Raw genomic sequence first — 14,945 nt, 5'->3', positions numbered from 1 at the left:
TCATCAGAAAGATAATTTTTTTAAAAAATGAACTTTTATATCAAATCCCTCCCTCTTATTTTTGTGTCCTCAGGCTGTTCTAAACTCCAAACAACGCTCCAGTAATTATTAAAACACAAGTAAGTCCTCATTTTCTTGAGACGTTAGTGCGGTCAAGTCAGGGTCTCAGGGAAAGAGGGAGAGGTAGGCGAGAAGAAGAGGTAGAAAGGTAGAGAGGTAAGGGGTAGGTCGAGGGAGAGACACAGAAAGAGACAAGAGACAAACTGAGACCTCCATTCCCGAAGGTGATTGGTCACAGGAGGAGGGGCCGGCGGGAGGAGCGGGTCCCGCTGCGGGGCCTGCTGGAATCGCTGGCTCCGGCTGCCACCTAGCGGACGGGAGTCGCGCCCTTGCGGCGCACAGCCGAGTCCCTCCTCCCCTCCCCACAGGCAGCCTGTGTCTTTTTTCCAAACGAAGACAGCACTTTGAAAATTCTTTCAATGGATTTTTTTTTTCCTTGAAAGATCGTACTGGGGGGAAATGATACTTCTATTAGTTGCATGTTCTCCAATCGCACACTCGCACACCCCTCGTTTAGAGCTCGTTCCCCAGGCAGGCTCCGGCAGGCGCCGGAGAAGCACTGAGTGACAAAGCCGCCACTGTTACCGCTGGGGGTAGGAGCGGCGTTCAGCGGTCCGCCTGCCCCTGGACTCGGGAGAGCGTAAAAGTTTGTCTCAGGTCGAGCATCCCGAGCTCCAACACGCCCTCAGGTAAAGGTGGAAATAAAAGACCAAGCAGCATTGACAGAGGTAGGGCTTGTTTTTAAATATTGGTTCTCACTTTAAATCTCACTGGGGAGGGGTTAGTAAGCGCTGAGTGTTTGGGGTGCATTTTACGCTTCCCGGTCTCTCCAGCATTCAAGTCGTGAGCAGACGACCACCTAGTGACGAGCAGAAGCGATGATTTTGAAAGAGCAGAATAAAGGCTTTCCCGTGCCTGTCCCCCAGACCCTCCAGCTCGAATAATAGAGAGATTGTCAATGCACTCCGCTAGCAGCGGCCCATTGTACGCTGCTGATGGAGAGGAGGCGAGTAGGGGCTACAGGAGCGCCTCTTTCTCACCCCTCTCCTCAAATAAATGCGCTCAAGTCGTTTGGTCAGTTAAAAGGTGAAACAACACGATTAAAGCAGACCCCTCCCTTCCTCTCCACCGCCCCCCCCCCAAAAAAAAAGGCAAGCTCTTAATGTACAAATTCTAAATTTTATTCCCCAGACTGAACAGAGGCTGGGAGTCGAGAACAGAGGAAGACAGGCAGGGAGAGAGGGAGAGACAGGGAAAGAGCGCGGAGAGACAGGAGCGTGTAGGACAGGAGGCAGAGCAGGAAGAACGAGCGAGCGGCAGGGAAGCGGAGGTCCGCTGGACACCCAGTCCGTGGGCCCAGCCAACCTCGGACCCTGAACCGTGCGTCGTGGACACCAGAAGCAAGACTCAACCAAGTCCTGTCCCAACCAGGCAAGTAATATAAAGATTGTCGTTTCTTTTGAACTAGGGGTTGGTAATGCGGGCAGGCCGGGAGGCAGCTTTGGTTTCTACGGTCTCCATCGGCCGCGACCGGGAGTCGATGTAGCCAGGGAGGGATGAGAACTTTCTGCGGGGCCTGGCCACAATCTGCCCTCGCTCGGCCTCTGCCCCTCAGCGGCGCAGAGGCAGCGATAGCAACCGCAGCGCAGCTGCGGAGGTGAGGATGCAGCCAGATGAACACCAGCCCAGAGTCCTACAGGACCCCCACCCCCACCCCATCTCCAACCTTGTGGTTCCTCTATCCCCCAGCCGGAACTGCTGCCAGACCTCCAGTTTGTGGAGGGGAGGGGAGGGGGAGAAAGGCTGACCCGTGCGTTTTACAACCCCTTTTCCGCTGTGCCGAGCTCGAGCCGCGGGGGAGCGAGCTGTGAAACCTGGCCCGGTGAGCCTTGTCTGCTGGCCGGCCGGCTGTGCCAGGGTGGCTTCTGCCGCCCACCTGCGGGCGCCGTTTGTAATGAGATCCCTTAACGTAATGCGATCCGTGGATGCCTGTTAGATGTGGGCGATAGTGTTAGCGGATTAAAAGCGAATCCAAGCCTTTCTTCCGAGCGGGGAACCCGCAGCGGCGGGAGCTAGCGGGCACTGGGGCCAGACTGAACAGAGGCAGCGGAGCCGGACTCTTCGCGTCAAGGCAGGCGACTTAGGGCGAGGAGGGGGTCGCCTCCCAGGGGTAGGGACCGAGGGTGTGTGTGAAAGAGCTTCAATTAAAACCTACAAGAGCGCTTTCCTCTACATTGGGCAGAGGCGCGCGTTTGCGTCAGAGGGCGCGCAGGGAGGGCGCGGGGGCGGAGGCGGGGGAGCTGACGCCGGGGGCCGTGCCCCGGGGCTAGGTGAGCTCCGGAATGAGGCAGTCTAGCTTAGTTAGGGGTCGGACGTTGCAGGCAAAGGGCAAGACGAGGCGGGAGAACGAGTTAAGCCTCCCCGGGAGCGCCAGTGCCCACACACCCTGGCTGTGGGCTTCTGCCCCTCTTCCCAGCTTCCAAAACTTGGGAGAAACCCCTGGGACGCTGCTGACTCGGGAAGTGGGGAGCTGGGCCCTCGAGATCCCAGGCAAAGTTGCTAGTGCCTCAGGAAGGGAGGGAGCGGGTTTGTGTGCCTGGAGTAGCGCGCTCTCCTGCACTACTTGCGCATCAACTTTCTGTAGTGAGAGGGGGCGGGGAGGAAATACTTTTTTTTTTTTTTTTTAAGGAGGGGAGCTATTTCCCCTCAAGACTTGTACCGGGGGAAAGGAGCTTAGATTCAATTCCTCCGTCCAACCCTGTGTTCCCAGACTGTGACTGAACACATGCAGAGCGCCCCCACTTGTGCTAACAGCCCACCGCCCGCAAAATGGCTTGTGTGAGGGAACTGAAGGGGCAGCCCAGGTGCTGGAGAGCGCTGGCTTGCTCTCTACCAGGTTGTTTGTTACTGGTCCAACTTGGTATACTCGATCCTTGGTTCCACCCTCAACCAGGAGTTAATGGTATCTGTTGTTGTTGGTTGATCATATTTTGCGAGGGCAGCTGGGTTCTCACATTTTGTGAAGCTTCACACATGTGTCCAGGAACCTCAGCTGCACGAACAGGGAAAAGTGGTTGCAGTTTCTTCTCTTCTCCTACCCATCCTCTCTTCTCTGGATGTTTCTTCCCTTCCTGGGTCAGGCACTTCACCCCACAACTTTCAACTGAGTCACAGCACGTGGACTTGGTTCTTGGACCCAGACTCACTAAGGTTCTTACCTCAGTAACCATCCCTCTTGCCACGTGGGTTTGACTCTTTCTAACTACCTTTGTGATGCCACTCTGGGGAAAAGGAAGGACCTCACTAGGGCCTGGGTTCGAACCCCAGGGCCTCTCTTCTTGTGTCTCCCTGTGCCCTCCTGATACCCACAGGCCTGTTTAGTGAACATGGGGTCTTCAATGGAGTTACCCCAGAGGGATTAGGATACTCCTCTGCTGGAGAGAGAGAAATCAGGCAGTATGCTACAAACAATGCCCCTTGTGGACTGCTAGCATCATGGTTCAGCGTTAATCACTTTTTAAAAGACCTACCACACAACACTTGATCTCTCTCAGCCAGATAGCCAGTAAACAGTAGTGACCTAGTGGGGGGAGAGAGAGAAGCAGATATCTGTGATCTGTGGCTGCATACAGCGCTGACTTACCAGGCCCCAGAGTCCCATCTAAGCAGGCGTTCTAACCAATTAACAGCAGACTTTCTTACAACGAAAACGGAACTATTCTTTACTAATCCTATAACTCGTATGTTGGTATTTTGCTCTTCTGAAACTCACCCACCCAATCATTCATTTTGGCTTTTTGGTAAGTTTCACTGAACAAAGGTAGTCTTGTGTAAAAAAAAAAATCGAGTTCAAAAGCTGTGAGACACTACACATGATTAGATAGGTATAAAAATTGTCTTTCTTCTTTTCCTTACGCTTAAATCATTAAAAACGATATTATTCTGTTTAGAAAGAACATAGACCAAAAATATTCCCCCCCTTTAAAAAAAAAAAAAATCAAGCCCATCTGGAGAGATGAACACGCCTGCAATCATTGGGCGAAAGGTCAGTTCCTCTGATCTTGCTGCAGACCTTTCCCAAAGAGCTTATTTTAAAGGTGCCCCGAATCAATTAGTTTCCCTTGGCATGAGATTAAGGCCAGTAAGGAACGCAGTTGAAGAAGATGTATTTAAAATGGTTTTACACAGATCTTTTGAAGGAAAGATGGGGGTGGGGTAGGTTGGAGAGAAGAGAGACACAGGAATGTCCATCTGACGTCTAAACAATGCTTAAATTAAATATTAAATGTTAAACACACACACACACACACACATACACACAAAACCGTAGCCTATCTCATAAACAGCCCACTCCTTCCAAGATTGAATTTAGTCTGTATTGTGCCCATCCAGCTATAAAAGTTCTGCCTTTGTTAGTATGAAAACAAAGGTGGAAAGGCCAAGTTGGAAGTCTGCGCTTCTGCTGGACCACCAGTTCCTAGACTGCTCACGTGGTTGAACCTTTAAGTCCAGCAGGCCTGTGAGCTCACTATCACACTCTGGTAGACCAGGCATTTCTTGTCACCTCTAGGTTGAAACACCCAGAGATAAGTGCAGACATGCTTTACCTTAGTCAGCGATTTAGTTTTCTATCACAAATCGTCCACTTAAAGCACATGTTTGGGAAAAGAGAGATAAGGAAAACACTTTCCCCTTCTGCCCGGGCCCCCAGTTAGAGGGCCCAGGAGTAACATAGATGCGAGGGCTGCTGGAGAATAGTGCTGACCTTTGAATGCAAATCAAGCCTTTTTAGAGGAGGCAAAGTGACAATCATTCCTAGCACACTAGTGAAGCCAGGACCAAATATTTACTTTTTTGTAAAAATCAAGCCTGGCTATCTAAATGTATTTATTTATTCAAAAAGAAAGAACTGGAGACCTTTATGTTGCCAAATGTGTTTCTTTATTTTAAATGCTTAACTTGAAGAATAACTGCATGGCTGTTCTTCCCAGCAGAAAAGGGGTTGGGTTTGGATGAAAAGTTGAAGTTTTTAAATGAGTTTGAAGGTTACTAGAGTACCCTGACAATAGAATCAACTGTACTATATAATCAGTTCCCTTAATAGTTACCTGTCAGAACACCTATTTCGTTTACTACAGGATTAGCCCATCAGAAGTAAATCTGAGTTGGACATTTCACTGACTAAAGACTGCTCAAATATGTTTAAGTCTTTAATGTCACTGTCTTCACTACCTAGAAGATAAAGTAATGGAAACGTATTGGCTAGCAAAGCCAGCAGGTCTGGTAACAGGCTGCAATTGTATTTATCTATCATTATGGTGAATTAAATAATAAACTCAACATTTTCTCCTAAACTGTCAGCAAAAAGATATGTTTATTACAGTGTCCTCCATCAGTGAATAAAGAGAGGATTTAGGTAAAGTTTGAAATAAAAAGAATAAGCATAGTACACCACTGATGCAAACTGACCAGAGCAGTAAATAATTCTCCCCTTTTATTGTGTTATGTATATCTTATTTACTCATTTCAGAAGTGGAAAATAAACCTAGCCCATCTCCTGGAGGAGTTAATAAAGTATTCCAAATGCATGATCTAACAAAACTCGAGGATAGTTCTATGTTTTATTGTTAACCCCTTGCATGAAATCTTCTGAAGCTGAAAAGAAAAAGGAAAGGGCTTTTGTGTTAGTTGATCCTTGGCTATTCTAGGGCTCAGGTTGATGTGAATGGGATGAGGAGGTCACTTGAAATCTCCTTTTATCTACTCTTATTTTCTCTCTGGATCAGCAACTTTGAATAGGCATCATCTAATCGCTCTTAATGGAAAGAAACTATGGGAGCAAACGAAAATGCCTTTACTCCAGAAGTGAATACATGTGTGCAGACAGCTAGCTGAGCTTGCATAGCACTGCATCACTGATACATGTGCTTAATGACTTTTGGGGTGCATGGAAGTATTTACATAAAGGTTTCACATACATTCTGGGGGATCTGCTTGGGTAGGTATGTTACTCTCACACTTCAGTATGCACACACATCTACATGAAGAGTTTCTAGCATGGCTAGGTGCTATTTTCAGCTGTCCTTTTTTTCCCAGCTTTGTCTTCTTAGTCTCTGGGATGTCATATTGCAGTCTTGATAAAAGGCAAATAATTGAGAACACGATGGACAATCTTTTAGTGAAGACATCTCATTTTCTTTCCATTTTCAATGTAAAGTCCCATGGACAGGAGCATTTCTCTTCAGAGGGTAGAGATTGTGTGACAGGTGGGAGGTGATGAGGTAAAACAGAAACCTTTACTTTCACTTTCTCCTCAAGATGTTTTTCTTTTTGTCTTCCTTCCAATTAAATTGGTGAAAATACATTAAGTAAGTTGAAAACAATAGTCTGACATTAAACATTTAAAAGTTTTTTCTTGCTCTAGATACATATCTCTGAATTCTTGAAGCTGAGCAATTAATTACAATTTATTGAAATTAGAACTATTATAGTACATTTTATATGCTAAAATATCATCTCCCTTAGGCTTTGTTATATTAACTTCAAAAGAGAGACCCCTTCCCCCAGGGTATTAAATATGACTGGTAATTCCAAAAAGGACATTTGATTTTTAAGACTGAAAGCACTGGGTTTCACCTCCTAAGAAGTGTTCCCTCCCCCAAGTTCTCCTAAGTAATATTCGTCAAATTGCTCACAGAGCCTGGGACACTTCGCTGTAAATTCCTTTAAGGGAATACTTGGTTGTCAAGGCTACAAGTTCCCATTTCAACCTGTCATGTCTCCCCCCCTTCCACCAGATTTCTGGGATTCTTGGTTGTCAAGACTGGAACCTTGAACACCCCCTCATCACCTCCTCTTTATGCATCCCCCCCCCAAGTTTACGGGAGATGCCAGTTCCAAAGTTCGAGGTTGGATGGGGAGATTAATCCCTCTTTAACTCCTCTCCTTCCCGCCCTCAATTCTGAATCCCAACAGATCTGTTTCCCCGGGTTTCCTGGTGAATAGGAGCGTAGGAGCCGCCCTGTCCAATAAAGATTAAATTAAGTAGAAGAATCCCAGCCGCTGGATATTCGGAAGCTCCGGTGGGGCGTCAAACCGACGTTTAACACATTTTTTCCACTCACTGTGCATAAATCCTGGACCTGTTGGATTTAACTTCAGAAAGGAAGGAATAAAGAAGGAGATAAGGAAGAAAGGAGAAAAGAAAGAAGATAAAAAAGCAAAGACAAAGTCATAGGGAAACCTCAGTTTTAAGGGGGAAGTGGTTTTGCGCTCAGAGCCGCTGAAGACAGTTTTCTTTCTCAGAACCATTCACGAGTAAAAGGCTCCCTTCTCCCACCCGGGGCTCAGAACTTTGCTGTTCTTGCGGGTTTGACTTTACGGGACGGTGGCTCAGGGTGTGGGGCAAGAGGCGCTATCATAATCCTGTCGCCTTCTCTGTGTTGACTTTTTTTTTTTTTTTTAATTCTAGGTTTTAGTAGCATGAATTGAGCAGTTTCCTTCAGTGGCTACCCAGCAGGAGAAACAATGGCTTTCTCTATAGGCACTCAGCTCACTGGACACTGACCTTGTAGCTGAGGCTCGGCCAGACGCTCCTAGCCAGGTAGCCATTTCGGTCCAAAAATATGGATCCCTTAATCTCATCTGCTCCGCTAGTCCCTGCGCGCAGTCAGGAGGGGCAAAAGGCAAATCCCTTCGTGGCAACGACTCGTCCGTGCAAATACAACACTGAATAAATTAACCTCAAACCAGCTAGTTGGGGTGTAGTAGTTTAGCAGGACTAATTGCAGACAATGGAGCTGAAATGACTTTTCCAATTAGCTGCTGGTTGGAGTTTAGTTGGAGGAACTGTCAGCTCCAACGATGGGTAATTGCTTTATTGCTCACAAAACTATCATCTATTTAGAACATATGTGCTAATTACTCTGGATGGGCGTCGAAAAAGAGACCATAAATCTAATAGCACTTTAAAAAGTCTGTTGGACTTGTAAGCAACCTTAGTCCCTTGCATGCTCTCTTCTGCTCAGGTTGGCTTGATGGATGGCTGTCTTTTAGGACTGGGAAGGTTTGTTCTGGAGGTGCCGACAGGATGCTCTGGTCAAATCGCGTGCTGGAGAGGTAGCGTCCCGGCGCATGCTGTGCAGGGGCGATAAATCACTGTCATCAAAACCAGTCCCCTCTTTAGTTGCGCACTTTTTTTTTTTTTTTTCATTTTCGCGAAAGATTACTTCAGAAATCTTTTAATTGGATTATACTGGGAAATTAATCTCCTTTAGCCTGGGCTAAATTTATTGTGGCCAGCGTCAGGAGGAAAGCCTCACACCTGCAGCGAAGGCCAAGTCTCCTTGCTCTCTTCTTTCCTTAGCCCTCCAGGTTCTCCCAGCTGTATGCTGCAGCCGTGCCCCAAGTCTTTTTGCCTCTGAGTGGTTGGGTTAGGAAAGGTGGAAGCACACTTAAGACCGACAATGAATCCTCTTTGTCCTATGCTCCACATTTGTATCCCGGATTTCCTAGTTCCCTATCCGATATCCCTACAGTACCGTTTCTTCAGAAATTCTATAGGCACTCCCGATGTATGGGGGTCTGCTACTGGAGGAGGTTAAAGTGCGGGAACAGGCGATGGGGTGTGGCTGAAGAGGCCTATCGGCTGAAATTACATTGGCCCTTGTGCCCCCTTTTCAGAGACTTTGGGCCTTGCGAACAGTCTCTACTAGGGTCCTACTTTTCTACGCCAAACCGCACAACTCACTATTGGAGTTTTCTCTGTTACAACTCTGGGCACACTTCCCTTTGATGTGCCCAGCGATGGAGGTTCAGGATCCTGCCTCTCGTCTTCCTGGCTCCTGGAGCACGAGAGCAATGCCAGGAGGCGACCTTCCCTCCAGCACGAATGCCTCGCCTCTTCGTCTAGGTCCAGTGTGGCTTGGGCAGCCACTGGAAGCTGCAGGTCTGGTCCCGCCAGCCTAGCCTCTTAGCGGGAGGTGACAACATCTGCCTGAAACGGGATACCTACTTTTGCAGCTCAATTTAGCTCTTAATAGCAGTCCTCTGAGGTGTGGTTAATTGATGGGATAAAGGCGTAATGACTTGATGTGAAGACGCCAATGATCCTTTAATATACCTTTAAAAGAACAACTACCACCCCAAATACCAGCGAATCATGGCTGGGGAAGGGAAAAGGGCTGGAAAAGCCACACTTGTGCTGTTTGCACCTGGAGACTTCAGTGCCGGGTGAGCCCTGGCTTGAAGGACTTGGGGTTCCCGGGTGCCGCCAGGGCGCGCAGCTCAGGCTGGGAGGGGCGGTCGCGCGCCCACAGAGATCGCGGCGGGACAGAGACCCGAGTGATGGGCTGACAGGTGGCTCTGCGGACTGGCGGGATGATCTCCGTTCATCTGCTCCGGTCATGTTCCCTCCACCTGCCAGCCATCCCAGGCCAAAGCAACTTCGCGTCCAGCAGGAGCGAACTGGCCAAGTGGCAGTGCTCTGGCTGCGGGGATTCACTGGGTCCCGCTGTCTGGACAACCTCAGAAGGGTCCCAGCGGCAGGCCAGAGAGGCACATGTGTGATCTCTCTCTGTCTCTCACACACACCCACACACACAAAACGTACCGGCGTTGTGTGTGTGATATCACCCTGAAACGCGGAGCAAGACCACGTGGCCCAGATTTCTTTGGGCCCTGGTCCGACGTTGGGGCCGAACACACTAGGGCTCTGCTCACCTAACTCTCCGCCCTCAGCGCTGTCCTCAGCACCGACCCTTTCTCACTTCTATTGAACTCTTCAGAAGGCCAAAGGCGCGTTTTACGCGGCGGCGCAAGCCTGAACATGGGTTCACAGAAGCCCGGAAAAGAAAAACAAAAAAATGCAGGAAAAGTCTTTTCTGTTTGTAAAGGGGAATCCCCTCCGGGTGCAGGCGCAGCATCCCTTGCAGGTCTGGCGAGCCTCCTGGCGAGCAGGTTGGCGAAGGATAACCTTGTTGTTACAGGTTCGAGCTCCCTCTGGAAGCGGGAGGAGCAATGACTCCAAGGCACCGTCCCTATTTTATAGCATTTGAACAATCGCAGGTGTTTCAGTTGGTGCTATTGTCTGCCTTCCTCCCTGAGCTTCTAACAGGAAAGAAAAAAGTTCCAAGAAACTTTGTTTCTCCACAAGTTATGGCGGATAAAGAGTACATTGTCAAATGACAAGGGAGCCTTTAGGGTCAAGGGTTTTAAAACAACGCGCAATTAAGAGTTCTAACTCGCCGCGTGCGCCTCTCACACGCAGTGTGATTTAGTTCTTCCGCCATCACTGTCTAATCTCATCTAGTGTACTTCTGTCCTCCGTTCATCACTAGGAAATCAAGATTCACTGTCAGTTAGCCATCAAGCTCGGAGCCCTCCTCAGCACGGACAGGGGAGGACGAAAAGCTGGGCTCCAAGGCCAAGGCCTAGTTTCTGGGCGCCAAGGCCTGGGTCCAGATTCACGTCCCAGTCGGTAACAAAATGTTAAGACGCTCTCTGCCTGGAATGGAGTCCGTAACTTTGGCGGCAGGTCCTCCCTAGCTCGAGGCTTTCTTAAAGGCCTGAAGCCTTTGGACCGTCCGGGTTATGAGGTGCCAGTTAGTGGCGCCTTGTCCACCTGGGGCTGCGTTGTTGGCGTTGCAAGTCCGCAGAGGGCACTAGTTCGAAGTCTGGATCCTTCCCCTCGGTAGTCAAGGGCCCTCACCCTCAAGTATCCCCTCAAGTGCTTAACTCCTCAAAATCACATCCTTGCGAACGAATTCTCCACCCTGCGAACTAGGTTTCCTCGCAGGGTTTCCCCACCACCACCCACCCCTTCTCCTGTTTCCCTGGAGGCCAGAGTCCAACCCCGCTCACGGTCTTGCGGGGCGCAGCTCCGGAAGCGAGGCCCACATCCGGGAACTAAGCCTAGCGATCCGAGCCGCGGTCGCTCACTCCCTCGACGGAAATGAACGCCCTGCGTGACCAGGGGCCTAGGCCTCGAGATCCGCTCGCGCCAAGACCTCGTTCGACTGCTAGGGGCTGGGTCAAGGCCTTTTTTGCACACTGCAGGCTCGGACTGCAGGAACGCTTTAGTGACAAAGCACGAGGGAAGGCTCAAGAAGGAAGCAGGGCCCGACCGGGGGGTGGCGCACGCTCCTCAAACCCCGGCTTTGCGCCGGCAGTTTGCTTCCCCTTCGGGTCGGCGCTTGGATAGACCTTAAGAGAGTGTGAGCCGATTCCTTCCCAGTCCTTCAAGGTTCATAAACCCACCGTCTAGCGAGCAAAGTCGCCCTTGCGGGTCTCTGCATTTCACTTCTCTCCCTATACTGGTGTCTCTCTCTGAGCCTTGCAGCAGTTTGAGTCCGCTGAACAGTTTGCCTCGCTTTGGGCAGCTGACCGACCCTCTTGCAGGTGTTGGATCGGGTGTGATAAGGACCAAGACCTGGAGCACGGTTTAGGTTAGGGAACTCCAAACCCGATTTTCTTGCTTAAGGGGAAGCTAGATCTTAAGTCGCTGAAATGTCATTGAGAATTAAGTTTGTGGCCTTGGGGCAGAACAGCACAAACTGCTGTGTCGCTCTTATAAAAAGATCTTGGGAGAGTGTATCTCGAGAGTTTTTCCAGAGATTGCTTTATAATCACTCAAATTAGAGTGTTGGTACGTATCTCGTCACCAGTACACTGAAAAGTATCTTCCTTCAGACAGGGATTGAGGAACGGAAATACCATCACCCTCCAGCCAAACTGTGCGAGGACTGATTGCAGGGGAACTGGGGCTCCAGATGTTTCACTAGAGGCGCTGCAAGTGTGAGCAGGTAATGTGGAGACGAGTGACATTGTTAACAGCATCTAATTAACAATGACTTCATTTGATTGGAAGGATGAAAAAGCCTTTTTAAGTCAATCCAGATTCACTGGCCTAAACTCAGCCAATTTATGAATATGGAGCCTGACTGGGTCTGCTTTCTTTCAAAGATGTCATCTTAGGGGTAATAGCATAGGTGAAGTCATTTGGTTACACGGTGGAAACTTTTATAGTGCCTTCCTTGGGAATTTAATTCAGTGCTTCTTCATTTTATTAAGAACAGACTGACTCCATCAACTGTGCTCTCCCTATTTAGAGACAGGACTGCTTGAAGCAATTAGGTCCACCAATTAGCATAGTTTTACTGACCCCAGCAGCAGCACTCCTCCTTAGATTGTCCATTTCTTCAAAGTCAGAGACAAACTGGAGCACAACATGCTTCCCAGGTGCCCAGGTTGGAGAAATAAGCCCACAAGCAGGGTAGCACAGCAGGACAAAAAACTTTCTAATAGTGTTTGTTTCATCAGCTTTGGTGGATTTTTTTTTCCCTCCCTTTTTCTGATTCTGGATCTTATAATTCGCCCTCACTTAGCCTTTCAAACGTCTCTCCTTTGGTTGCATTTTGTTTGTAAAGAAAGTGAATTTTCTTCTTTTCTGTCCTGCATGCTAATGACGCTGTGGAAAATGCTAGGTCCTGAGAGAGGAAAGTGCTGATGGGCTCCTTGAAACTCTGTTAGGTGCCAAGGTAAGAGCTCAGGTCTTTGGGTTTGTGTATCTGTGTTGTGTGCGGGGTCAAAACCAATGGGAGAGGTCAAAGGGTAGCTATAGGGAGATAGTCATTGCTTTCCCAAATTTTGTTGGTGTACCTGCATGGCTTTGCTGCAGCACAATGACCTTGATCAGCTGGCAGCCACTATCGTTAGTCTGGGAAATGTCTGGCGCCCAAAGCAGTCTGGGAAAGAAAGGATTTTTACTATTGTTACTGTCGTAAGTAGAGAAAGGGTTAAATTTACGTGGTTCATTCTGTCTCTTGTCTCTTGAAATTCAAGGAGGCTTCCAAAAGTTTATGGAAAAATTGAATGAAAAGATAATGGAATTGTTCCACGAACTTTTTGAGGCTCCCTTGTATATATTCCTCTGTAAGATTTCACTAGATTAAACTGCTGACAGTTCATCAGTAGCAGCAACAATGTAATTCCCTTAACCTTATTAAATCAATAAATACTAGATCCATGCATTGAATTAAAAATGCATCAGCATGGACAAGAATTGCAATCATACTGCCATGGACCTCAGAATCGAAGATACCACTCAAAAATTGACCAGTTAGCATTTATTTAATATTTTTCTCTGTTTTGCATCTGTGATTAGATATTCTGAGGTTTAAATATTTCAGGAACACATGTGACAGTTTTGTTACTTGCTTGCTCATTTGTTTATTTCTTGAAAATCTTCCTTTGACCAATTCTTCACACTTAACCATGAAAATGGTGCAGACATTTAACAGTAGTAGTATAGTACACTTGTACTTTTTAGTTCTTGTCATTTGTTTTCACTAGGGAATTTACTTTCCTATTAGTCTGTTAAGACACAGTCAGGTAAATAGGTTTCTACATAAGCTTAAGTAGACTTAGATGCATGTTTTTGTATATGTATTAATTAATAATGCAAATACCCATATATTACAGTGTACTGCTTACAACAGTTTTTTTTTTTTTTTTTTTTTAAAAAGAAACCACATATGCATTTTATCTTTTGGTACCATAAATGATATTATAAGCCAAAGAATTATTTATACTTTTAATACAAATGTTTACTTATTTCTAACTTGATAAACTTATTGGAATTTACATCTTAAGAGGTGAAGTGAACATTTTAAAGTCTTTACATTTAACAAATAATTTGGGGGTTACACATATCTAAGTAGTTAAATTATCTGTGTTAAAACATACTTCAAATGTCTTTTTACCAGGAACTGGCCAGTTGAGTTGTAGACTAGTAGGCAAATTTGCAGCAAGTCACTACTGAAAGCAGGAAATGTGTTTAATACCTGGAAATTGGATGGGAAAAGTAATATTACTGTAGCCAGGATTTGCCCATACTGATTAACAATGCTAATTATTTTTAAACATCCATTCCCTATTGATGTCAGCCAGCACAGATAGTACTGAATTCTGAAGATAGAGTCATTGGCCTTTGGGTTCACCACACTGTGGAAGAAAAATCTTTATTTGACGAAATAGGCAATCAACTGAAATCTATCCTCTTTAAATAAACTGATTCCTCAGTATTTTCCCAGTGTTGGTGTAAGTTGTTGTCTGTGATGTCCCCCAGGGCTCTTTGCTGCTCTCTGATTTGGTATATAAAAGCAGCTCTGAATGATGGATTACTGTGTCATTGCAGCCTGCGCAGGATTAATTTGTTTCATTGATTTCTCTTTAGGCAGATTGCCAGAATTTGCTGCTTCCCACCTTTCCTCAAGACTTCTAGGAGTAATAGACAGTAATACCCTAAGACAAATCAGCTCCTTTTTTTGTAAAAACAGAATCATGAAAATAAGAATGCTAGGAAGCTATGGCAAACTTTAAAATTTTTATACTGAGAGCAACTAATAAGCTACTTGACTTTGAAAATACTTTTAATTGAAACATTTCTTTGAATTGATGACTTAAAATGCATCACATTAATAAATCCTAAGTAAGCATTTGTTGTGTTTGTCCCATAAAAATTTCCCCCTATTTGTAAGGATTCTGCTTCACTCAGAAAACAAACAAACGAACCAATGTTGTCGATATGATTGACAAATACTTTTCTTTCTGTGTCAGATTTCAGAATCATATTGCATGCCAGAACAACAACAAATTTATAGAACAATTTGACCCAAAGAATTTTGAGAAATTTTGGACAAAGACTGACAGTTTCAGAGCACAGAAATTAAATTCTTTAAAGAAAAAATTAAGTTTTTCTAATTAAAAAGTAGCATCTGCTCATAACTGAGCTTTAAAAAATTACAAATGACATTTTGTGTATTTTTATTTATTTAACTGCAGATACTATTTTGTATGCTGCTTATTTTCAGTTGGCATTATAAAAT

General features: G+C 46.5%; 1 protein-coding gene across 1 annotated transcript; it reads left to right on the top strand.

The window, feature by feature from the left end:
• Nucleotides 1-1,018: 1,018 nt before the first annotated feature.
• Nucleotides 1,019-7,551, top strand: LOC102812546. The gene is made up of 4 exons (XM_006867892.1): nucleotides 1,019-1,146; nucleotides 1,252-1,495; nucleotides 2,087-2,390; nucleotides 7,532-7,551. Exons 1-4 carry the CDS (start codon nucleotides 1,019-1,021, stop codon nucleotides 7,549-7,551), a joined length of 696 nt encoding a protein of 231 aa, XP_006867954.1.
• Nucleotides 7,552-14,945: the final 7,394 nt, after the last annotated feature.

This window comes from Chrysochloris asiatica, unplaced genomic scaffold (assembly GCF_000296735.1).
Source record: "Chrysochloris asiatica unplaced genomic scaffold, ChrAsi1.0 scaffold00111, whole genome shotgun sequence".
Lineage (NCBI taxonomy): Eukaryota > Metazoa > Chordata > Mammalia > Afrosoricida > Chrysochloridae > Chrysochloris > Chrysochloris asiatica.
This window is presented reverse-complemented; position numbering and strand designations above follow the sequence as displayed.